The following is a 27,089-nucleotide window of genomic DNA, read 5'->3' as shown; positions in this document are numbered from 1 at the left end:
GTTCCATAAACATGTCTTTGGGACAGCTTGTGCTTTTTCCAGCGTGACACTGATCCCGCGAGGCATGGCTGGGTCTTCAGTACCTTCACGGTAAAAGCATGGTCAAGTGTGTAGAAGTCCGTTGATTGGCATAAGAGGTTTATCATGCATACTATGCAGTTAAAAGCTGAAGGCTGTTTGGAAAACTAACTCAAATTAGTTTATGCCAGCTTTGAATTTCTTCATGATATTGTGCCTGTCTGTTTTAACTAGACTGCCCCTGTCATCGCCTACATGTTGACTGGAAAAGATGGCTTGTGGATTTGTATGAAACTGTTTGGGTCAGTTGTCTGTGTTGCTTTTTGACCAGTGTACAACAACACTAGGTTTCATGGTGTGAGAAGTTAAAAATTATGAATATAAAAAAGCACACCTAATGTAGTACACAGTAATGCGGAGCATTGCAGTGGCCACAGAAGCACACCGCAGGGGTATTGAACATCACTGCACATTACTAGGGAGATGCAAACGCTGTTTCAGAGAGGCCCGACTGTCTGCATGAGCAGCTTTAAGAGAGAAGCCCTCCAGCTAGAGCAATGCAGACATCATGGAGACGCCTGGCATTTTGAAATGTGAGTTCATTTAGGCAGAACGTTGATAAAATGGTTCCAAAAACACACTAAAAGTGTTAGCCAAATCTTTTTCCTGGCTCTGGTTTTCGGTGCATAATTTTGGTGATAAGTAGATCATATTAATTGTTAATTAAGAATTTATGAACAAAGAACATATAGGCACGTACGCAAATAAACACATTTTAAACAGTTTTAACGTAGAGACTTACATGGGAAAGAACGTGCAAATGTCTATTCTTCAAAATAGGAGTGCAGTTAGGTCCCGAAGTTGGATCCCAGGGTGACGTGAGAATTGTGATTTGTGTTTTTTTTTTTTTTGGTTGGTAACACAACAGTAACGTTTAATAATAAAATCCAAGAATCGGGAGCAGAAACAGTAATGAAATTGACAAGTAGGAGTTCACGAGTTGATTAACGTAGTCCACTGAAATAAACACATCAGTAATACTTTCCCTTGCACAAACACAGGGGAACCCCACAGCGCTGTACTTCCTGAACAAGTAAAACTTGCTTCTCATGTTATGGTACTATGGCGTTTGAATCCCCTGCAGACCGTGGGAACGTCTTCACTCACACTGTTGTAAAACTGTTCTCCGCTTACTAAAGTCCGCGTAAGGTTCCCATCTCCTGCTTATCTGGACATCTTCCTCTAAGAAGGTGTTTTTAAGGTGGACTATTCACAAAGACTTTGGTAGGACCTTCCGAGGTTTCTTGTCACAGATCTTCAGTTTTTTTTTTTATATATATGTTTTGAGGTACCTCTGTTCTTCCATCCCCAAATATTCCAAAGCCTTCCTTAATTTTGTACACATTCATGGATGGAATTTAATAAAGCGATTTATCTGACTAGCAATAGTTTACATGCATAGTTTCCTTACTAATTTGAACCAGCTCTGTGTGAGACTTTGAGATGGAGTCGTGAAGGCTCCTTCCGGGGTCAAATGAATCTTGAAGAACATTGTGGCAGAAATATGGAGTCTGTGAGTGTGGCAGTGGTAATTGTATTGAGTGGTAAGAGTTTTGAGGGTGTGCAAATGTGGGGGTAATGTGAATTTGCTGTGACATCACAGCTGGAGTGGAAAGGTGAACAGAGCTCAAGCAAGCTATTTGTGAATTTGTAGAAAGCAGCAAAAGTTAATGTGCTAGTTTGAGCTGGCTGCTGAATCTAGGCGAGGATATTGAGCATGCATCTGAAGTTGCAGGAGTAGACTGCCCTAGGTATCTAGTTTTGTCTGGGAGTATTTGGAGCAGGCAACAAAAGTTGTCCTGGGAAAGCTGCTGGGGTAATAAGTTTAATTACTGATGATAGATCGAGCAGACAGCATGAGTAGTGGGGAAATGATCAGAGAAGGCAGCAGGAGTTGGGTGTTGGAGAAGGTGTAGGAATTGCAGAATGACTGGGACAAGCAGCTGTGGTTGTTTGTGTTGTGGCAGACCTAATGACATGAGGAGATATGGAGTATGCATCTAGAATCCCCTAAAATGAGTTCTAAGTGGCAGTTTTGCAGTGAAACTGGCAGTCAATGGGCATTCCAGGGGTTGGCAAAAGGTAACTGCTGGTGCTAACTGTGGTTTGGGAGTTATTCAGAGGATTAATTCCAAGTGAATTTATTTTTTAACCATGATTCTTCTCGATTGTCAGCCAGTTGCTCCAGCCACAGATGCAGATGAGGAGCTGCAGTTGCAGCTCGCAATCAGCCTGAGCAAAGAGGACCACGAGAAGGTACCATATGGACGAAGGATTAAGGGTGCTATGCTTCTAATGTGATTCACGCATCTGCTGGGACATTTGGTGATGGTGATAAGTGCACAGGTTTCCAGCTTAGCTTGCTATGATCTAGGCATCTCCTTCTGGGGGTTTCTTTCAGCTATATCTTTTTCCTTGCTGAACCTTCCTCCTGATGATTCATCCGAAATAACCTATTCTCTTGAGCAAGGCAGTGACAGGCATGCGCCATGAGTCATGATGAAAACAAGCTTTTTTATGCCTTTGATACTTCTTCCCTGAATGTATGATGTCCTTTTTTGACCCAGGACGTGAAGTCTGAGAATAGTGAAGGATCTGTTCTCCAAACGTCTTTTGAAAAAATGCACAAAGAGGAGAAGACTAATGAGGTAATTAGCTTTTATACTACCTTTTACAATTGTACTAACTCTAACAAGAGTGGGTTTGTTGGACCGCTGATTTAGTGAAAATCTATTCAGTAGTTTTGTGACACTTGCAAAAAACAAAAGTATGTCTTTGAAGGGTTATTTTTTGCATATCATGATAGTTAGAGTTGCAAACCGTCTAGCTTGTGAATCAATTTCAAGTTTCAAATGAATCTGGTTGCCCGAGACTACTGGTTTCTCTGCCGGGCTTTTTGTTGACTTGTGAACTATTCACAAGCCCTAGACCACAAGCCCTGTCCACCATTTTTGATTGGCTGCCGGTTACTGCAAATTAATGGCTTCTTCAGGGCTGCTGTGTTAAGTCATTTGTGAATGCTGCTAGGGGCAATACAGTGGCACGAGTCCCCATGGACGGTACCTGGGGTCATATCAGACAGCTGAAAAATACCCTGCCATGGCCAAAGATAAGCACAGCAGGTACGCGGTCATACACAATGCCCAGTTCTACTCGTCCTATTACCCACATGACTGCACAAGGTTTTATTTTTTTACTATGTATGTGTTTGAAGTAAGTAAACTACATACCATAAATGTAGCAGCACTCAAAAATGTTATTTATAATTCTTCGGTTTTATTTCAAGGTTATTTTATATGCTGGTCTCCTTCAAATAATTTCATGTGTTCTCTATCGAATGGTCTAACCCATACGTCTACACACTGTATTATTTACCAGGGCTTGGAACGTAAATCTGAAACCAAAAAACGAAGGGTAGACAGTGAAGTTGTGAAATATGCAATGAGATGTGAGAATGACTTGGAAATGCAAAACGTTTGAAATGCCTGTACAGGAGCCAGAGCAGTGATAATTAAATAGACCAAATTGTAAAATAAATGAATAGTTCATGCAAGAACGAGCAAGAGTTTAAAGAATCAGTTTCACAAGAGAAGTTATCTAATTTTATAAATAATATTCAGACGATACACTTTAAAAACGAGAGAGATCTGATAAGAGTTAAGAGAGGAGATAAACTCAATCAACATTATGAACAGAAATGGGAAAGGATTGAGGCAGGTGTAAACTAAAAGAAATGGGAGTAGTGATATTAGAAGAGGCAGAAGATAAAATCTCCTTTTTCAGTGTTAACTTTGAGAAAGTGAGAGGTCCAGGCCTTGACTGCAAAAGGCAGGTAGTAGATATTTTCATGGGAAGAGAGGCAGAAAAAGAGAAAAAACTGGAATAAAAGATTCAAATGTTACTAGGCAAATAACAAATCTTTTTTTTTGAATCAGTAGAAAATAAGGCATTCCGTGAGAGTCGGTGGGGAAATCAACAACTTCTGCAAGCTGTTTCCTCATGAAAATCTTTTCAGGACCTTGAGTCCAAGTAAGGCTGACCAACTAGTCCATGTGGTTGAATCAATGTGGTGGCTTTAGCCAGTAAGAGTTTTACATTTGGACTTGGGAACTTTCTAAAACAAAAACTCAGGCCAGCAAGACACAACTGAGGGCTGTATTTACATAGTGTTTCAGAACCTTGAAAGTGTGCAGTAAGTGCCTGTGATGAGCTACAGCAATGTTGGGAGAATCTTATTCTTGACGTTCTGAAATCTCCGTCTGGTATCCAGATTGGTTGGATGCTAATGATAGCAACTGCTGCTGGTATGATGGGTGATCCTGTGCTCCTTGATGTTTATGATCTGCATGTGCATTAGTCAAATCCATGGTCCTTGAAGTTCTATTACCCTGACCTGCCACCAGTCCATTAGAAAAAAATTGTAGACCAGTGTTTCTCTCGTACTCTTTTCTCTGTTTCCCCCCAGTTCCTACTGGGTGGGGATACGTCCACATAGGAATTAAGGGATGACATGGGATTTCAACTAGTCTCTCCGCTCTGATCCTGACAGCACAGAAGTAACAGTCCAAAAAGTCTCCCCCATGCTATATCAGTTGTCCAGCCTTTTTCCAAATGGTCATTGTGCTTCTTCCAGCTCAGGGTCACTTTAATTTCAGACACGTCAGAAGGTATGTTCCCTATGTAGCTACAAGCTGTCCGCAGCAGAGCAAGGCTGCTGGAATTCTCGAGGGTCTCTACAGGGGGCTTTTTCCACATTCCTGGAGGTAGTCCTTTAAAGCAGTGATCTTGATATATGTTGGACAATATTCTGAGTTTCCTTGCAACAGGAACAACAAAGATTATTTTTTCAGGGTTGGAGGGAAGTGTTTGTTGTGTCTTATTCTGTAGAGAAGTGGTCTTTCCATGTGTTCATAAAAGATTCATAGTAGTTTGTCATTACTAGGCACCCCAAAGACAAATTTTAACTATCCAAAAAGTGTTCTACTTCACTTTGCCAGAACCCAGTTGTAATGGAGATGGATCTTTTGAACTGTTCCTTGTGGCAGCTGAAGCCTCACAGATGGGTTTAAGGACAAAAGTCATGAAGGTTGCCTTGACAGGACAACATGCTTCCAGACCCTTAATCTCACACCTTCGTTTCCAGGCCACTCACTTCCAAAATAAATTAATTTCAGTGTATTCTAGCAATATTACGCATGGAACCAATTACAGGTTTTACAAGGGAGGCAAAGAGACAGTGAGAAGGGTGGAACTGTTCACAGAAAATCGATGTAGGTGTTTCACACATTCATGCCGGACTCTAGCTAGTCAAAAACATTCTCCTCTTCATGATCTAGTGAGCAAGAACATTCTCCTCCTCATGATCTCTTTATCCTTATCCTCGAAGCGAGACAGAGCTCTGATTGCTACTGCTGGGTATCTACATTAAATAAATTAGATTTTCTACTCGGACTCAGAAGAACTAAAGCACACCTTATGAGTGACCTTTCTGTTATTCCCCTCCACCCTGCACCCTAGAATTATTGTTACCAAAGTCCCAGTATTTCCAAAAGGGTGGGTAATCTTGAGATTTTGAGTAAGAACATACAAGAATAAAACCATTTTTCCTATTCCTGCATATTTATCTCTAGTATTTCACCTGGAGATGCTGCCTGCTTGCAGCAGCTGAAGTTTATGTGTGAAGTAGCATTCATGTATATTTTATAGTTCTGATGGGTCTGGCCACTGTTATTACTGGCTTTTTCAAAGTTAACTGGCTACTTGTAAAGGGGGTATTAATAGTAATTGATTCACCTGGTGATCTAAACTGTAAATTAAAATAAATAGTGTAGCTCAGAGATCATAATGAGTAATAATTTTCTGATTTGGCAATCTGGCCCAAATCACGTAAATGCTGCTGTTACGAACTTATTGCCATTCACCAAATCTGAGAAATGATGTAAGGCCATATTCTAATTTGCTTTGTTTAGTAGAGATGAAGCTACATGAATATTGTAGTTGTAGGGTCTTATGAGAGTCACCACTCCATTGAATCGCCCTAGATTTGTTACTTCTTCAAAATTACTTCCTTTGTTTCAGTGTATGATAAGTGAAAGGTTTAGCTTCTGTAGAATTAGTGGTTATAAGAAAACATGACATGAGCCAGTTATGAACCAGAAAATGCACAGCAACCAGATTATATGAAGCATCACTCTCAATTGTATTAAAACAGAAATAGCTCTTGGAGACTGGGGACCTGTTAGGTTGAACCTGCAACCTACGAGAGGAGGGTGAGTACTCTCAAACAGTCAAGTGGGATTTGATTTTTGTACTGTTGGTGAATACAGTTTCTGAATAAAAGCATGAGCCCTGTTTTTTTTTCTTTTTTAACGGAACCTGTTTTTCCGAAGGCATCGCCTTCACGTCACACCACATTACTGGTATAAAATTGCTCCAGTGGTACCATCCTTATTTTACAACAACGCAAGTCATTTAATGATGAGTTGTTTGATTTGAACACAGTAAAATAATTGAAAGAGAAGCCAATGGTCATAGCAAATATGTTAGTAAGCATGAGTTTCACATTATGTTTAATATCTTTTTTAAGAGGATTTTGTTTAATTAATAGCTTCCACTTGGGTTTTAGAATGCGGCATACTTGGAATTTCAAAATGATTGATTTCCTCATTTTCTCCTTATTTTATAGTCCACCATTGGTGAACTTGTGGATCTCTTTGGACCACCACAGAGCTTACAGCCATCATCCGATCCTTGGGGAGCACCACTTGGTAGCACTGAAGCAGCTCATGCATGGAGTGCTCTTTCAAATCATTCGCTGTCCCCTCCCTGGCAACAGAATAGTAAGTACTGTGCAACCTTCCTCCTACAATCTCTTAGAGTCTTTTACTGCTCCTTGGCTCTCTGTTTTTTTCTGCCCTCCATTTTATACTTTACTCTCCTACATTCCTTTCTATTCTATCTTCTCCTTTGCTCCTTTATTTATGTTTTTGCACATTTCCTCTTTTTGCCAGGCTTTTCTTTCTACCTCTCCTTCAGTCACATTTCTGATTTTTAAACTTCCAAGATAACATCTCATTGTTTGCTTGTTCCTCCCTTACTGCCTTTCCTCCTTTCCATGTGTGTGCGCATGTTGCTACGTTATGCACCCACCTTTCCTTATACATTGACCAATACTTGCATACCTAATTTCTTTTAATAATTATTTTGTTAACCTCTTGTAGGAGGCTGGCCTGGCTTATAGTGGGTACCTTGTGGTACTTACACCCTGTGCCAGGTCCAGTTATCCCTTATTAGTAGAATAGCGTTTTTTCTAGCAGCTTAGGCTGATAGAAGGCAGCTATGGCAAAGCAGCTTAGGCTGAACTAGGAGACATGCAAAGCTACTACTATACCACTTATATCATATAGCACAATATCATAAGAAAACACAATACTCAGAGTTACTAAAAATAAAGGTACTTTATTTTAGTGACAATATGCCAACAGTATCTCGGAGAATACCCCCACTTAGGAGGTAAGTAATATACACAAGTTATATGTACACAAACCCAAAACAGGTAAGTAACAGTAAGAAAAGTAGTGCAAACAATGTAGAATCACAATAGGATGCAATAGGTAGACATAGGTCTAGGGGCAACACAAACCATATACTCCAAAAGTGGAATGCAAATCACAAATGGACCCCAGACCTATGGGAGATTGTAGAGGGTCGCTGGGACTGTGAGAAAACAGTAAGGGTGTCTAAAATACCCCACCCCAAGACCCTGAAAAGTAGGAGTAAAGTTACCCTACTACCCCCAGAAAAACACAATAGTCGTGATAGGGCGATTCTGCAAGAACCACAAACACCAGCAAAACACTGAAGAATGGTTCCTGGACCTGAGGACCTGAAAAGGAAGGGGACCAAGTCCAAGAGTCGCGATAGTGTCTGGGGGAGGGGGGGGGCAGGAGCCCAGGAAACCCTGGATGGAGGTACAAAAGGGCTGCCTCTGGGTGGAAGAAGCTGAAGATTCTGCAACATTGAAAAGGGCTAGGAACTTCTCCTTTGGATGGAAGATGTCCCACGGCGTGCTGGATGTTGCAGAAGTGTTTCCACAAAGAAATACCGCAAACAAGCCTTGCTAGCTGCAAGGGTCGCAGTAGAGGTTTTTGGGTGCTGCTGGGGATCAGAAAGGACCAGGATGTCGCCCCTTGGAGGAGGAGACAGGGGGGGGGCACACAGCAACTCAGAGAGCCCCCACAGAAGCAGGCAGCACCCGCAGAAGTACCGGAGCAGGCACTTGGAAGTTCTGTGAACTCAGAGTCACAAAAGGAGGGTCCCACGACGTTGGAGTCCAACTCAGAGGGTTGAGCACTGCAGGACGGAGTGCTGGGGACCCAGGCTAGGCTGTGCACAAAGGAATCCTTGGAGAAGTGCACTGAAGCCGGAGCAGCTGCAAATCACGCAGTACACAGGTTTGCTGTCTGGCGTGGGGAGGCAAGGATTTACCTCCACCAAATTTGGACAGAAGGGCCACTGGACTGTGGGAGACACTTGGACCCAGCTCCTGTGTTCCAGGGACCACGCTCGTCAGGATGAGAGGGGACCCAGAGGACCGGTGATGCAGTCTTTTGGTGCCTGCGTTAGCAGGGGGAAGATTCCATCGACGCACGGGAGATTTCTTCTTGGCTTCGAGTGCAGGGTGAAGGCAGACAGCCCTCAGAGCATGCACCACCAAAAAACAGTAGAGAAAGCCAGCAGGATGAGGCGCAACAATGTTGCTGGTAGTCGTCTTGCTACTTTGTTGCGGTTTTGCAGGCGTCCTGGAGCAGTCAGCGGTCGATCCTTGGCAGAAGTCGAAGAGGGAAGTGCAGAGGAACTCTGGTGAGCTCTTGCATTCGTTATCTAAGGAATAGCCCAGAGGAGAGACCCTAAATAGCCAGAAAAGGAGGTTTGGCTACCAAAAAGAGGTTTGGCTACCAAGAGAGGTAAGTAAGAACCTATCAGGAGGGGTCTCTGACGTCACCTGCTGGCACTGGCCACTCAGAGCAGTCCAGTGTGCCCCCAACACCTCTGAATCCAAGGTGGCAGAGGTCTGGGACACACTGGAGGAGCTCTGGGCACCTCCCCTGGGAGGTACTGGTCAGGGGAATGGTCACTCCCCTTTCCTTTGTCCAGTTTTGCACCAGAGCAGGGGTTGAGGGATCCCTGAACCGGTGTAGACTGGCTTATGCAGAGATGGGCACCATCTGTGCCCATCGAAGCATTTCCAGAGGCTGGGGGAGGCTACTCCTCTCCAGCTCTTCACACCTATTTCCAAAGGGAGAGGGTGTAACACCCTCTCTCAGAGGAAATCCTTTGTTCTGCCTTCCTGGGCCAGGGCTGCCCAGACCCCAAGAGGGCAGAATCCTGTCTGAGGGGATGGCAGCAGCAGCAGCTGCAGTGGAAACCCCAGAAAGGCAGTTTTGCAGTACCCGGGTTCTGTGCTAGAGACCCGGGGGGGATCATGGAATTGTCCTCCCAATACCAGAATGGTATTGAGGTGACAATTCCATGATCTTAGACATGTTACATGGCCATGTTCGGAGTGACCATTGTGACGCTACACATAGGTAGTGACCTATGTGCAGTGCACGCGTGTAATGGGGTCCCCGCACTCACAAAGTTCGGGGAATATTTCCTGAACTATGTGGGGGCACCTTGGCTAATGCCAGGGTGCCCACACACTAAGTAACTTGGCACCTAACCTTCACCAAGTGAGAGTTAGACATATAGGTGACTTATAAGTTACTTATGTGCAGTGAAAAATGGCTGTGAAATAACGTGGACGTTATTTCACTCAGGCTGCAGTGGCAGTCCGGTGTAAGAATTGTCCGAGCTCCCTATGGGTGGCAAAAGAAATGCTGCAGCCCATAGGGATCTCATGGAACCCCAATACCCTGGGTACCTAAGTACCATATACAAGGGAAATATATGGGTGTACCAGTGTGCCAATGAGAACTGGTAGAATTAGTCACTAGCCTGCAGCGACAATTTTAGAAAGCAGAGAGAGCATAAACACTAAGGTTCTGGTTAGCAGAGCCTCTGTGATACAGTTAGGCACCACACAGGGAACACATATAGGCCACAAATATATGAGCACTGGGGTTCTGGCTAGCAGGATCCCAGTGCCACATATCAAACACACTGACAGCATAGGGTTTTCACTATGAGCACTGGGCCCTGGCTAGCAGGATCCCAGTGAGACAGTAAAAACACCCTGACATGCACTCACAAACAGGCCAAAAGTGGGGGTAACAAGGCTAGAAAGAGGCTACCTTCCTACATCTCTCCTTCCCTAATTCTCTCGGGTGCCATTGTGTCTTTTTTTATTCCATACCCCCAACTCTTACAAGCACCCTCTAGTCTTTTCGTCTTCTTCATGTTCCTGTTCTTTTATCCTTCCTTCTAACCTCTCTTCTCTTTTACTTGATATATTACAAGACGCCTGATTACAACTCTGTGAATTTCCAACTTATTGTAAACATTTGGTTGACAAATATTTTATCTCAATACCCTTTAAAATGTAACCAACATGAAAACTGTCATATGTTTGAACATAAATGAATACAATTTACTTTTGTCAAAATCAGCCAAAAATCCCAAAGAAAAAAACATTCCTTCTGCAATCAGACCTCTTCCTTACCCTTAACTTAACCTGCCAATCATTGTGTCTTTGGCCCTAATTTGAACTTTTTTTTGTTGTTTTTTTTTTTTTAACTTGTCTTTATCAAATGATCTCAGAGCAATTCACAAGGTTAAAGGTATTCACTGTAATTGCAGTTTAACATCAATAGGATCAATTTCCCTTGCCTGGAGAACAATGCTTTTCAACCAGGGAATTAAACAATAACAATCAACCTAAATGAATTTGGCAGCTAGCCGGTAGATGGCACATATCCAGAATTGGTGCATATGGGAGGTGGGTGTGAGTGTTGATCACAGTGGGTGGTGGCTATTACTGTGTATGTATTTCCTAACTGGAGGGGGGATGATTCTTATTCAGTGTCTCCCTTCTTACACCTCTGGGGGGCGGTTGCCTCGCCAACCCTATTTCTTCATTCACTTTAGGCATCTGGCAGTGGAGGAAATGGGGGGCAGTACCAGCCATGTTAGGTATGCGGTGTAGTATGCCGTGTGCATAGTGCTCTGTCAAGGCGTGTTTTATCACTTGTCTCTGGAGTTCCTCTTCCTTATTCTGTCAAGGGGTCCCCTATGCATGCTTCAAGTAGGTGGTGACACCCCCTGCCCCCATTCACTTTTGGGGTCTCCTGTGAGTCAGTGTCTGACGAGTGTCCGGTGAGTGTTGCCGGCTGGGGTTCCCTCGATTCCAGGTTGTCTAGCATGTTGCTCCATATCTCTAGATCATGTTCTACATTTTTGTCAGTGCGGACCAGTTTATCTCCTCAGCTGTTCCCCAATCACGTAAGTCTGCCCCCCCCCCTTTTCCTATGTGGGGGGATGAGGTTGGGCCCAGTGGATGGCGATGCAGCGTTTTGCCAGCATCAAACCTAACGGAGCAAATTTATAGCTCATTTTGGTCACTTTTTATGGCATTGGGAGCATGTTTAAAAGGCACTGCTTGGCCAAAGTTTCTATTTGTACGCCTGTAAGGTGTTGTAGCATGTTCACTGCATCAGTCCAGCAGTCTTTTAATTTTACGCATTCCCACGTCATGTGGAGGAGCATCAACGGGTCCACCCAGCAGTGAGGGCACCCAGTTGATCGTGTTATGTAAATATTTTGTACTCTTTGGGGAGTAAGGTATATGCAATCAGGTAGTGGAACTGGATAAGTTGAAACCGAGCATTACTTGCCACTTCTCACATGTGCACAAGCACCAGACACCACTCCATGTTTTTGAAGGATAGCAGTACCTTCTCGGATGACCTGTTTTTAATCTGCATTACGTCCTCTCTGCGCTCCAGTTTCAGAGCCTTGTATATGCGAAAAATCATTTCTCTAGTAAGAGCCAGGGTCTAATAGAAGCTGTAGTGTATGAGATTCTTCCGGCTTCGTGGGAAAGGCGGGCGATATCTCATGGACTGGATGAGATATTTTGGCATATTGCAGGAATTGGCTGGGTGGCAGCTGAACCACTCCTGGGCCTTATCTGTTGTGAGAAAAACCCCTTTTTGGTACAGGTCTCCAGTTGTGGAACAACCCCTGCTTGTCAGTGTGATAACTCCATTACAGCCTGTATCTGCTTGAAACCAAACATCAATATCAGTGGTAGTACCTTCGCATAGGGTGCTCTGCAGAGCACCACCTGACCATCCGTTCCCAAACCTCAGCTACCTGGCGTACTATTAAAAGGGTGTCAAGCGGCACTCCGTTACCTCTCATCACATGCTTGGGGAGATCTGCCACACCACACCCATGTCAGGAGGGATTATTCTCCCATCTGGCCTTCTGCGGACCATTGTGTAGCATATTGCAAGATTCTTGCAAAATAGTACATCTGCAGGTCTGGTATGTCCAGACCCCCTAGCTCCATATCTAGTTTCAGCATGTCTAATTTTACCCTGCTCTGAAGGCCTGCCCATATCAGGGAAATCAGGAGACGGTTTAGTGTGCTGAATGCGGCCTGTGGAATGTGGCACATAGAGTTTTACAAAAAATAAAGGCAACGAGGCAGGAGTACCATTCTACTTAGTGCTGTTCTCCCCATAACGGAGAGCAGGAGTCAATTTCAAAAATGGATTGAGGCCTTGAGGCATGTGAGTACCACCCCCATATTTAAAGTATAATTATCCGAGTCATTGTGAGCCAGGTGTATGACCAAGTAGCAAAAATGGTTGTGCTCCCAAGCAAGTCCCACTTGGTGTAGAGCGGACGCATTTGTTTCCACAAAGCTCGCCAGGGGAAATTAAACTGATTTCCGCTTGTTGACACGTAGGCCGGAGATCTCAACGAATGCCGACATGATTTCCATCTACACCGGTACTGCTTGTTCCGGGTGGCTAATATAGATTAGCACGTCCTCTGTGGTGCAAGGTGTTCTACAGCTAAAGCAGAAAGAATTGAGGACAGAGGACCATACTGTCTTGTCCCTCTCGCAATAGGTATGGTTGCGGAGTGCAAGCACCATGGCAAACACAGACCTTTGGGTGAGTATAAAGTAGTTGGACTCATGAAATAAAAACTGAGCCTAGTCCCATCCTCTTAAACACTGCCCATAGGTACTCCCAACCCAGAGTGTTAAAGGCTTTTTTAATATCTAGTCAAAACACCGCCGCTCAAGCCCCCGTGCTGATGTTGAATGGCGTACGTGAGAGTCTGCTCAGATTCATGTGTGTCCCCCTACCTGCCATGAAACCACAATGGTCCTTGTGCACTAGAAGGGTCACGGCTCATCCTAGTTGCCTAGAGAGGACCTCCCTAACTTTAACTCTGGTACTAAAACTGTGACCCTTATCGTAGACCAACACCTAACCCTGACCTAGTTCTGATGCTAACCCTGACATTTCACTAAGCCTAATCCACACTCAACACTTTTTTTCCTTTAATTCTTAGTTTTTTATCATTGCTTATCTATCGTAATTATACGTATGTTTCATATACATTGGTTACTCTGTGGACACTATGTGCAGATTTTTAAATTGTAATTTTGCCATTTCGATTTTTGGGAGGTGATAACTAAGTTTAACATTAACAAAAGAAACTCTACGATACCAGTGAAAAAGAAAAAAGAGCTATTTATTTTCAGGTTATTACACAATGATCTTTCAGCCAATTTTGGCATCCCTGAGTACAAATTCTCCTCCCTCACACCACCTTCAGCCAGTTTAATTTCAGCTGAAGCCTGGTTGCAACCATATTGTTTTTGTGAGATTTGTAAGTGAACTCACCAAATACCAGTATACCGCTTGTTACTTGTCTTCCATGGTGCTACTACTAGACTTTTACAGATGTCAAACGGTCGCCTGTTTCACTGCTGTTTTCATTCTACCATAAAATGTTTTTTAAATACATAACTCTTTGTGCCTGATGCATCACTCTGATTGTCTTATTCTTAATTTTAGACTTGAATCCAAGTGTGGATCCATCAGGAAACTTGTTTAGTTCAGCTGACCTATGGGCACCAACCGTACCTCTGCCACAAGAGGACCTTGGTCAGACAATCACATTTACAAGCAAGACATCAGCAGGACCCTGGGACCTTCCTTCAGTAACCAACTCTGCTGCTGTGCAGTCCAAGGCACCTTCTGCTCTCTATCCTGCATTACCAGACACTTCTGGAGACAGTGGAGGCAGTCAGCCTACGGCAGGTGAGCTGACTTGCAAACACAATTCATCAGGTCCTTTCTACAGCCTATATAATCGGAGCTTTGTCACATAATGCAGATTCTCCTAATGGCGTGCCTTGAAAAGAAGCAGAATCTGAACCTTTCTGCAGCTTGAAGGGGTTTGGCTGGAAATAACTGACTAAAGTAAAGGGAACAAAACCAATAGCCTTGTGAAACTTGGTGGAAAAGTATGCAAAGAAGCATTTGCTCCTGTGGGAGAAAATATGCAAGAAACGGCTGATAGGAGTCTAAGGGGAGAGAAACAAAATGACTTTCCTGAAATATTAGAATAGTAAATAAATTACATAATCCATAGTTAGTAAGAAACCAAATAGGCATACAAGACACATGAGAATGAATATGTACAATAACAAAGCTGTAAACTGCTGGAAGCAAAAAAGAAAACCCAGAAAAATGTGTGTTTGCTCTTATGTATGTGTGTATATATATATATATATGTTTGGCAAGTGTAGCTGCAGATCACACATGTTGTGCATACGTCTGCCATCTAGTGTTGGGCTTCGAGTGTTACAAGTTGTTTTTTTTCGAAGAAGTGTTTTCGAGTCACGGGATCGAGTGACTCCTCCTCTTCGGCTCCATTGTGCATGGGCATCGAAACCACGTTAGATTGTTTTCTTTCAGTAATTGGGTTCGGACGTGTTTCCTTTCACTCCGATAGTTTGAGTTGGAAACATTTCAAAACTCTCTATTTCTCATCGGTATTGTTTCGATTGAGTTCCATCTTCTATCAGCACTTCAATACCATCGGATCAAACATATTTACTTGCCCTTCGGGGCGCCTGTGCCCAACCCGGGCCTAGTCTGGCCGATCGCGTGGAAGCCTCATGGACCGAACTCCATTCCGCTTTTGTCCTCGGTGCCACGCTAAATTCCCTTACACAGACCAGCATCTCGTCTGTAATCTCTGCCTTTCCCCAGACCATCGGGAAGAAAATTGCGAGGCCTGCAGATCCTTCTGTTCCATGAAAACGCTCCGAGATAGAAGAGCACAGAGACTCGAGATGGTATCCAAAAGCACCGAACGTCTCGACGTCGAAGAGGAGGAGATCATGCAGACTGCTGTCTCCGTTCGAGGATCCGACTCTGAGCAGGAGTCTGGGGAGGACAGACCGGTCATAGCAGGACAGCACATGAGTACGCCTGCCCCTGTTCCAGCCAAGCCCGAACATAAGGCCTTGGGGTTGCCACTGCCGGAAGGCCATGGCTCAACCCAAAAAAAGACCTTCGGTGACCAACCCACAATTCGGCACCAAAAAAGGCCACTCCTCCCACGCCATCAGACTCGAGCCGAAGCTTTGTCTCCGAGCCTAGAAAACATTGCTCTTTCGAGTCCAAATCTCGAAAATCATTTCCGGAGCCGAGACCATCCTCAACCCCAACTTTTTCGATACCGACAAAACCAGCTTCAGAGCCGAAAAAGCCTATTTACACAGAGGAGCATGGACTTTCACAGGCACTTAAATAAAGCCATAAAACTACTGAGGGAGACTCACAAATGGAGGCAATGGATGAAAGGCAAGCCAGGAATCACATCCATAAAGAGACTGGCAGAATTTTAACAGCACCACCTCCAAAACCAAAAAGGAAATTAGCCTTTCGGGAGGAATTGGACACTGCACAACCTCCAGCTAAAGCGCCAAGAACAAAGGAGAAACCTCCACCTCTTCAATTTTCTCCTCCTCAATCTCCTCCTCACTCTCCACATTTACATATCTCTTCCCCTATTAGTCCTACACCTATGCAGTCACCAGCACGCTCATTTGATTTGGAGCAGGACAATGTGGATCCATGGGATCTTTATGATCCAGACCCCATTCTAGACAACAACCCAGATTGCTATCCCTCTAAGCCTTCACCACCAGAGGATAGTACAGGCTACACTCCAGTCATAGCTAGGGCGGCATCCTATCACAATGTCGCCATGCAAACCTGAACCATTAGAGGATGATTTCCTTTTTAATACACTCTTCTCTACACATGCACCTTATCAGTCACTTCCCATGCTCCCCAGCATGTTAAAACACGCAGACCAAATATTCAAGGAGCCAGTAAAAGCAAGAATAATTGCACTCCTAGGGTGGAGAAAAAATATAAGCCACCTCCTTCTGATCCTGTCTTTATCACAAAACAGTTACCTTCAGACTCTGTAGTCATAAGCACAGTCAGAAAAAGAGCAAGTTCGCAGTCATCAGGTGATGCACCCCCACCAGACAAGGAGAGTAGGAAGTTTGATGCTGCAGGGTAAAGGGTGGCATCTCAGGCAGCCAACCAGTGGACGATAGCCAACCCTCAGGCATTGTTGGCTAGATACGACCGGGCCCACTGGGATGAGATGAAAGACATCTCCCAAAGAAAGAGCAAAAGAGGGCACAACAAATAGTAGAGGAAGGGCAAGCCATCGCCAATAATCAGATCAGGTCAGCCCTAAACTATGCAGATACAGCAGCCAGAACCATCAATACTGCTGTAACCATAAGAACACATGCATGGTTTAGGTCTTCAGTATTCAAGCCTGAAATACAACAGGCAGTCCTCAATATGCCGTTCAACCAAAAACAACTTTTTGGCCCAGAGGTGGACACGGCAATTGAAAAAATTTAAAAAAGATTCAGACATCGCAAAGGCCATGGGTGCTCTGTATACCACGCAATACAGGGGATCCTTTCGTAAGCCCCAATATAGAGGTGGATTTAGAGCCCAAACTGCCGAGGCATCCCCCTCACAGCCAAAGTCGGCCTACCAACCTCAATATCAACGAGGTGGTTTCAAAGGTACTTATAGAGGCCAGTACCCCAGAGGCAGGGGAAAATATCAAACAGCAAAACAAGCCTCACAACAAACTAAGCAGTGACTTGTGCCATCCCTTCCCTATTCACACCTCACCTGTGGGGAGAAGACTGCAAAGGTTCCACAACAATTGGCTACCCATTACCACAGACAGCTGGGTATTATCAATTATCCGCAATGGCTATTGCATAGACTTGACACAAACTCTACCAAATATTCCACCAAAACTACACAAGCTGTCCACAGACCATATCGCTCTGTTGCAACAGGAAGTACAATCTCTATTACTCAAGCAATAGAAGCTGTGCCACAAAATCAAATAGGGACAGGAGTTTACTCACTGTATTTCCTCATTCCCAAAAAGGATGGGACCTTGAGGCCAATATTAGATCTCAGAACCCTCAATCTTTACATTGTGTCAGAACACTTTTACATGGTAACACTACAGGATGTTATCCCACTACTTCAACAACACGATTTTATGGTAGCATTAGACCTCAAGGATGCGTATTTTCACATACCCATCCATCCAGCGCACAAAACATCTCAGGTTTGTCATTCAAGGAAAGCATTATCAGTTCAAAGTGTTACCCTTCGGAATAACAGCTCCCAGGGTATTCACAAAATGCCTGGCGGTAGTCGCAGCCTACCTAAGAAGGCAACACATTCATGTCTTTCCATATCTAGACGATTGGCTAATAAAATCAGTCATACACAATGTCAAAACCATGCACATTATGTAATACAAACCCTGCACACCCTAGGGTTCTCCATAAACTACCAAAAGTCACAACTACAACCTGTTTAAATTCAACAGTATTTAGGGGTGACACTAAATACTCAAAGAGCGCTAGCAAGCCCTAATCTGCAAAGAATACAAGCATTTCACAATATATTAGCACAAATACAGACAGGCCAACAGTACACTTCGTCATGAAAGTATTAGGCATGATGGCATCCTGTATTGCGATTGTTCCATATGCAAGACTAAACATGCAGCCCTTGCAACAGTGCCTTGCACAGCAATGGTCACAGACACAGGGTCAACTTCAAGATCTAGTGTTGATAGACCGCCAAACATACATGTTCCTTCAGTGGTGGAATTCCACAAACCTAAACAAAGGGCGGCCATTTCAAGACTCGTGCCTCAGACCATACATACAACAGATGCATCAATGATTGGATGGGGAGCTCACCTCAACAACCACAACATTCAAGGACAATGGGAGACCAAACACAAACAGAATATCCTTATCAAGATAGACAACATGACAATAATGTATTACCTAAACAAACCAGGAGAGACCCATTCGTCCCAACTCTCCCTCCTAGCCCGAAATATTTGGCAATGGGCAATCCATAACAAGATTCACCTGGTAGCACAGTACATTCCAAGGATACACAAGCAATTGGCAGATGTTCTCAGCAGAAATCATCAACAAACACACGAGTGGGAGATTCACCCTCAAGTAGTTTAACAATACTTTCAACAATGGGGAACACCAGACATAGATCTGTTCGCTACCAGCGAAAAAGCAAAATGCCAAAACTTTGCATCCAGATACCCACATCCCCTATCCAAGGGCAATGCTCTATGGATCAATTGGTCAGGGATATTTGCTTACGCTTTTCCCCCTCTCCCACTCATTCCATTTGTAGTCAACAAACTGCATCAAAACATGCTCAAACTGATACTCATAGCGGCAACGTGGGCACGTCAACTGTGGTACACACCACTATTACTACTGTCAGTAGTACCACATATCAAACTCCCAAACAGACCAGATCTGTTGACACAAAACAAACTGCAGATCAGGCATCCAAATCCCAACATATTCAATCTAGTGATTTGGCTCCTGAGGTCATAGAATTTGGGTATCTACAACTACCAACTGAATGTATGGAAGTAATCAAGCAAGCAAGAAAACCCACTACCAGGCAGTGCTATGCCAACAAATGGAAAAGATTTGTGTATTACTGTCAATCTAAACAAATTACCCCTCTTTCAGCATCAACACAAGACATTGTATGCTATTTGCTTAATTTGCAAAAATCAAATTTAGCTTTTTCATCCATAAAAATACGTCTCACTGCAATTTCCGCATATTTGCAAAATATACAGCACAGCTCTTTATTTAGAGTCCCTGTTATCAAAGCCTTCATGCAAGGGTTAAAACGCATCATCCCAACTAGAACGCCTCCAGTGCCTTCGTGGAATCTAAACATAGTGCTCACGCGACTTATGGGCCCACCATTTGGACCTATGCACTCATGTCAAATACAATTCTTAACATGGAAAGTAGCCTTCCTAGTCGCAATTAATTCATTTGCAAAAGTTAGTGAAATTCAAGCTTTCACAATTCAAGAACCGTTAATACAAGTACCTAATCATAAAGTCGTACTACGAACTAACCCTACATTTCTTCCAAAAGTAGTATTACCTTTTCATATCAATCAAACAGTGGAACTCCCAGTCTTCTTCCCACAGCCAGATTCTGTGGCAGAGAAAGCCCTGCATACATTAGATATTAAAAGAGCCCTAATGTATTACATAGATAGAACAAAATCATTCAGAAAAACTAAACAGTTATTTGTGGCCTTCCAGAAACCTAATACTGCTAACCCCATTTTAAAACAAGGTTTAGCAAGATGGATAGTAAAATGCATCCAAACATGTTACCTTAAAGCTAAAAGATAACTCTTAGTTGTACCTGAAGCACATTCCACAAGGTAAAAAGGGGCAACAATGGCTTTCTTAGGAAATATACCAATGGCTGAAATATGTAAAGCAGCTACTTGGTCAACACCACATACATTTACTAAATATTATTGTGGCATACTGTGGCAGCACAGCAAGCCACAGTAGGTCAAGCTGTACTAAGAACATTATTTCAAACAACTTCAACTCCTACAGGCTAACCACCGCTTTTATGGTAGGAACAACTGCTTTTTATTCTATGCACAGCATGTAAATCTGCAGCTACACGTGCCATTGAACGGAAAATGTAACTTACCCATTGTACATCTGTTCGTGGCATGTTCCGCTGCAGATTCACATGCACCCTCCCACCTCCCCGGAAGCCTGTAGCTGTTTAAGTTAAACAATCGCTTGTACATATATACATTTGCATGGACATCGCTTTTCTATATACTCTATCACTCCTACCTTACCCTCTACGGGAAAACAATCTAACATGGAGTCGAAGCCCATGCGCAATGGAGCCGAAGAGGAGGAGACACTTCTTTGAAGACAAACAACTTGTAACACTCCGAGCCCAACACTAAGTTAGGACCTAGTTTCTATAGAAAGAGCGTATTTTCTTTTCTTTTGCCTAATTCCTTTGGCGCCGCTTGATGAATCTTCAAAATAAATTCAAAAAGTATACTTTCCTAAGTTCAGCTTCTGTCTTAAAAGTTTTGTGGTGATGTGGCTAGTGGGGGCTGAGAAAAGGGGAGGGGGCAAAACACGTTTTCCACATTCAATTTTCCATAGGACCTCTAGACATGCCACAGCCTGAACCACTGAACGGAACTGCACCAAATTTTGCACAAAGCTAGATTCTGTTCAGTAGTTTCGGGGAAATTTAAGGCCAAAAAAGAAGAGGCCAGGGTACAGTCACCCTGACCCCTTAACCCTGGTGCTTGGGATCTGTGGGAGACCCCACCAGGGCTAAAAAAGCATTTTGTTTTTAAATCAGAACAATCCACACATTCATCAGTGGATTTTTCTGATGTAAATATATGTTCGGTGGCATTTGTAGCTGCAGATACACATGCTGTGCATAGTCCGCCATCTGGTGTTGGGTCGGAGTGTTACAAGTTGTTTTTCTTCGAAGAAGTCTTTTCGAGTCACGAGACCGAGGGACTCCTCCTACTTTGGTTCCATTGCGCATGGGCGTCGACTCCATGTTAGATTGTTTTTTTTCCGCCATCGGGTTCGGACGTGTTCCTTTTCGCTCGGTGTTTCGGGTCGGAAAGTTAGTCAGAATCAACTGAAAATTTGTCTGTATTGTTTCGTTCGGTATCGGGTTAGATTAGAATCAACACCGAATCTTGAAGAGCTCCGGTAGCCCTTTGGGGTAATTTCGATCCCCCGTCGGGGCCTGGTCGGCCCGACCGCGTGCAACATCGAGACTGATGGAACGGACCCTGTTCCGATTCTGTCCTAAATGCCACAGTAAATATCCCTATACAGACCAACATTTGGTCTGTAACTTGTGCCTGTCACCCGAGCACAAAGAAGAAACGTGTGAGGCCTGTCGAGCGTTTCGGTCGAGAAAAACGCTCCGAGACCGAAGAGCCAGAAGGTTGCAGATGGCGTCCACGCCGACAGGACAACAACGGTTCGAGGAAGAGGGAGAAGAAGAAACATTCTCCATCCACGAATCGGATTCAGAAGAATTTGACGTCGAAGAAACCGTGAGTAAGACGTCGAAACAAGCATCACACAGAAAAACAGACAAAGCCCAGGGGACGCCACTGCCGACAGGCCATGGCTCAACCCATAAAGTAGGTGACCGTCCATCGGCACCGAAAAAGGGCGAGCTGGTGCCGAGATCGTCCGACTCCGGTCGAGACACAGGCACGCATCAATCTTGGGACCGAGAAACTGCAGCAGAAAAGGGTCGACACCGAGACAGCGGCACTGAAGCTGCTCGGCACAGAGATAGCGGCCCCGAAGATGGTCGACGCCAAGACGGTACGACACCGAAAAAGAGGAAAATCTCTTCGGAGCCGAAAACAACAAAAGACACGGTTTCGGTGCCAAAACGCCCAGCAACCGAACCGAAAGCCAGTTCCTACTCAGAGGAACAATCACTGTCCTCCCAACTTCAAAAACACAGATTTGAGGAGGAATTACAAACAACAGCTGTAGATCACACGCAAAAGCGGATCTTTATACAAAGTGGTACAGGGAAGATCAGCACCCTTCCCCCAATCAGAAGAAAAAGGAAACTAGATTTCCAACAACAAGAAAAAACACCACAAGCAAAAGTGGTGAAGAAGGTAACTTCACCACCCTCTCCACCACCGGCAGCTCATATATCACCGGCACAGACTCCGTCACAATCACCAGCTCATACCACCATGAGCCAAGATGACCAGGACGCATGGGATCTCTATGACGGCCCAGTATCGGGCAATAGCCCTGAGTCGTACCCCACTAAGCCCTCACCACCTGAGGACAGTACAGCGTATGCTCAGGTGGTAGCTAGGGCAGCAGAGTTTCATAACGTATCGCTACATTCAGAGCCTATCGAGGATGACTTCCTTTTTAACACCCTGTCCTCCACCCATAGCAATTATCAAAGCCTTCCTATGCTCCCAGGAATGCTAAGGCACGCTAAACAAATCTTTAAGGAGCCAGTTAAAAGCAGAGCAATAACCCCAAGGGTGGAGAAGAAATACAAGGCACCACCCACAGACCCTGCTTTTATTACATCACAACTGACACCAGATTCAGTTGTCGTAGGAGCAGCTCGTAAAAGAGACAACTCGCACACATCAGGCGACGCACCACCTCCAGACAAGGAGAGCCGAAAGTTTGATGCAGCCGGGAAAAGGGTTGCAGTACAAGCTGCAAATCAGTGGCGCATCGCCAACTCGCAGGCACTCCTAGCGCGATATGACAGAGCCCATTGGGACGAGATGTAGCATCTCATCGAGCACCTCCCCAAAGAATTCCAAAAACGGGCAAAACAAGTGGTTGAAGAGGGACAAAACATATCCAACAACCAAATCCGTTCTTCTATGGATGCAGCAGATACAGCTGCAAGAACTATAAATACTGCTGTAACGATAAGGAGGCACGCATGGCTGCGCACATCCGGCTTCAAACCTGAGATACAACAGGCAGTGCTCAATATGCCGTTCAATGAACAACAATTGTTTGGACCAGAAGTGGACACTGCAATTGAAAAATTAAAGAAAGACACTGACACAGCTAAAGCCATGGGCACACTCTATTCCCCGCAGGGCAGAGGCACATTTGGCACATTTCGCAAAACTACTTTCAGAGGAGGGTTTCGAGGTCAAGCCACACAAGCCAGCACCTCACAAACAACACCGTCTACCTACCAGGGACAGTATCAAAGGGGAGGCTTTCGGGGCCAATACAGAGGGGGCCAATTCCCAAGAAACCGGGGAAAATTTCAAGGGCCCAAAACCCCTCAAAACAAGCAGTGACTCACAAGTCACTCAACCCCTTCACACAACACCAGTGGGGGGAAGACTAAGCCAGTTCTACAAATCTTGGGAGGAGATAATAACAGACACTTGGGTCTTAGCAATTATCCAACATGGTTATTGCATAGAATTTCTCCAACTCCCTCCAAACGTCCCACCGAAAACACACAAGATGTCCAAACAGCATATAGACCTTCTAGGACTAGAAGTTCAAGCATTACTGCAAAAAGACGCAATAGAATTCGTACCAAAAACACAAAAGAACACAGGAGTTTACTCACTGTACTTTCTAATACCGAAAAAGGACAAAAGTCTGAGACCAATATTGGATCTCAGAACACTAAACACCTACATCAAATCAGACCACTTTCACATGGTCACGTTACAAGACGTAATACCACTACTGAAACAGCAAGACTACATGACAACGTTAGATCTAAAAGACGCGTATTTCCATATACCGATACATCCCTCACACAGGAAATACCTAAGGTTCGTATTCGAAGGAATACATTACCAATTCAAAGTGTTGCCATTCGGAATAACGACAGCACCAAGAGTCTTTACAAAATGTCTAGCAGTAGTAGCTGCACATATCAGGAGGCAGCAAATACACGTGTTCCCGTACCTAGACGATTGGTTAATCAAAACCAACTCGCTAACAAAGTGTTTACACCACACAGATTATGTTATACAAACCCTTTACAAACTGGGTTTCTCCATCAACTATGCAAAGTCACACCTTTTGCAGTGTCAAACACAGCAATACTTAGGAGCGACAATCAACACAACAAAAGGGATAGCCACTCCAAGTCCACAAAGGGTTCAAAATTTTCACAAGGTGATACAAGCTATGTATCCAACACAAAAGATACACGCAAAGATGGTCTTAAAACTCCTAGGCATGATGTCCTCATGCATAGCCATTGTCCCAAACGCAAGATTGCACATGCGGCCCTTACAACAGTGCCTAGCATCACAATGGTCACATGCACAGGGTCACCTTCTAGATCTGGTGTTGATAGACCGCCAAACATACATCTCGCTTCTATGGTGGAACAGTACAAATTTAAACAAAGGGCGGCCTTTCCAAGACCCAGTGCCACAATACGTGATAACAACAGATGCTTCCATGACAGGGTGGGGAGCACACCTCAATGAACACAGCATCCAAGGACAATGGGACGTACATCAAAGAAAGTTTCATATAAATCACCTAGAATTGTTAGCAGTATTTCTAGCGTTGAAAGCATTCCAACCAATGATAACCCACAAATACATTCTTGTCAAAACAGACAACATGACGACAATGTATTATTTAAACAAACAAGGGGGAACACACTCGACACAGTTGTGTCTCCTCACACAAAAAATATGGCATTGGGCAATTCACAACCACATTCGCCTAATAGCACAGTTTATTCCAGGGATCCAGAACCAGCTAGCAGACAATCTCTCTCGGGATCACCAACAGGTCCACGAATGGGAAATTCACCCCCAAATCCTGAACACTTACTTCCAAATTTGGGGAACACCTCAAATAGATCTATTTGCAACAAAAGAAAACGCAAAATGCCAAAACTTCGCATCCAGGTACCCACACCGGCAATCTCAAGGCAATGCTCTATGGATGAATTGGTCAGGGATATTTGTGTACGCTTTTCCCCCTCTCCCTCTCCTTCCATATCTAGTAAACAGATTGAGTCAAAACAAACTCAAACTCATACTAATAGCACCAACATGGGCAAGACAACCTAGGTATACCACACTACTAGACCTGTCAGTAGTACCTCATGTCAAACTACCCAACAGGCCAGATCTGTTAACACAACACAAACAACAGATCAGGCATCCAAACCCAGCATCGCTGAATCTAGCAATTTGGCTCCTGAAATCCTAGAATTTGGACACTTGAACCTCACACAAGAATGTATGGAGGTCATAAAACAAGCTAGAAGGCCATCCACTAGACACTGCTATGCAAGTAAATGGAAAAGATTTGTTTGTTACTGCCATAATAATCAAGTCCAACCATTGCATGCATCTCCAAAACATGTAGTAGGATATTTACTACATCTACAAAAATCAAATCTAGCTTTCAATTCCATAAAAATACATCTCGCAGCAATATCTGCTTACCTGCAGATTACTCATTCAACTTCCCTATTTAGAATGCCTGTCATTAAAGCGTTTATGGAGGGCCTAAAGAGAATAATACCACCAAGGACACCACCTGTTCCTTCATGGAACCTCAACATTGTCTTGACAAGGCTCATGGGTCCACCTTTCGAACCCATGCATTCTTGTGAAATGCAATACTTAACGTGGAAAGTTGCATTTCTCATTGCCATTACATCTCTAAGAAAAGTAAGTGAAATTCAGGCATTTACTATACAAGAACCATTTATTCAAATACACAAAAATAAGGTAGTTCTAAGAACCAACCCAAAATTCTTACCAAAGGTCATCTCACCGTTCCACTTAAATCAAACAGTAGAATTGCCAGTGTTCTTTCCACAGCCAGACTCAATAGCTGAAAGAGCACTACATACATTAGACATCAAAAGAGCACTAATGTACTACATTGACAGAACAAAACTAATTAGGAAAACAAAACAACTATTTATTGCATTTCAAAAACCTCATACAGGAAATCCAATATCAAAACAAGGTATAGCTAGATGGATAGTTGGGTGCATCCAAACCTGCTATCTTAAAGCAAAGAGACAGCTGCCTATTACACCAAAGGCACACTCAACCAGAAAGAAAGGTGCTACCATGGCCTTTCTAGGAAATATTCCAATGAACGAAATATGTAAGGCAGCAACATGGTCTACGCCTCACACATTTACTAAGCACTACTGTGTAGACGTGTTATCTGCACAACAAGCCACAGTAGGTCAAGCTGTACTAAGAACTTTATTTCAAACTACTTCCACTCCTACAGGCTGAACCACCGCTTTTGGGGAGATAACTGCTTACTAGTCTATGCACAGCATGTGTATCTGCAGCTACACATGCCACCGAACGGAAAATGTCACTTACCCAGTGTACATCTGTTCGTGGCATTAGTCGCTGCAGATTCACATGCGCCCACCCGCCTCCCCGGGAGCCTGTAGCCGTTTGGAAGTAATCTTCAACATTTGTACATTTGTAAATATATTACTTTAACCTTCATTTTGTACATACTTATTCATTCCATTGCATGGGCACTATTACTAACATACACAACTCCTACCTCACCCTCTGCGGGGAAAACAATCTAACATGGAGTCGACGCCCATGCGCAATGGAACCAAAGTAGGAGGAGTCCCTCGGTCTCGTGACTCGAAAAGACTTCTTCGAAGAAAAACAACTTGTAACACTCCGACCCAACACCAGACGGCGGACTATGCACACCATGTGAATCTGCAGCGACTAATGCCCCGAACAGATGTACACTGGGTAAGTGACATTTTCCATATATATATTTTTAACAGTCTCCAGCGCCTTTTTTCTTATTTGTCCCCAGATGGGTCAGGCCCAGGGGGCGTCATAGAGGAGAGGGACGCACGGAGCCCCCCTCCTTGGGCTTTAATAAGCCCCAGGCACCACCACCCCTGGGGATAAAATGTTTTTAAGTAAGTGCACAGCCCCGGGGACCACCACCTCCCCAGGGCTAGCTATTTAATTAATGGGGGGGTACTGATGACCCTGGGGACAGCCCCCCCC

General features: G+C 44.0%; 1 protein-coding gene across 7 annotated transcripts in view; it reads left to right on the top strand.

Annotated features, from left to right (window-relative positions):
• Positions 1 to 27,089, top strand: part of EPN3 (epsin 3) — a 176,924-nt gene that overhangs the window by 103,720 nt on the left and 46,115 nt on the right. For 5 of the 7 annotated variants that reach the window (XM_069200056.1, XM_069200059.1, XM_069200061.1 and 2 more), the window contains exons 4-7: positions 2,254 to 2,334; positions 2,646 to 2,726; positions 6,764 to 6,917; positions 14,121 to 14,366. In XM_069200056.1, coding sequence (XP_069056157.1) covers positions 2,254 to 2,334; positions 2,646 to 2,726; positions 6,764 to 6,917; positions 14,121 to 14,366 — 562 coding nt within the window. The remainder of the gene's footprint in view (positions 1 to 2,253; positions 2,335 to 2,645; positions 2,727 to 6,763; positions 6,918 to 14,120; positions 14,367 to 27,089) is intronic. The other 2 variants (XM_069200062.1, XM_069200060.1) reach the window with 1 other exon arrangement.

Source organism: Pleurodeles waltl, chromosome 7 (assembly GCF_031143425.1).
Source record: "Pleurodeles waltl isolate 20211129_DDA chromosome 7, aPleWal1.hap1.20221129, whole genome shotgun sequence".
NCBI lineage: Eukaryota > Metazoa > Chordata > Amphibia > Caudata > Salamandridae > Pleurodeles > Pleurodeles waltl.
The sequence above is the reverse complement of the archived record's forward strand: the minus strand, read 5'-3'. Positions and strand labels throughout refer to the sequence as shown.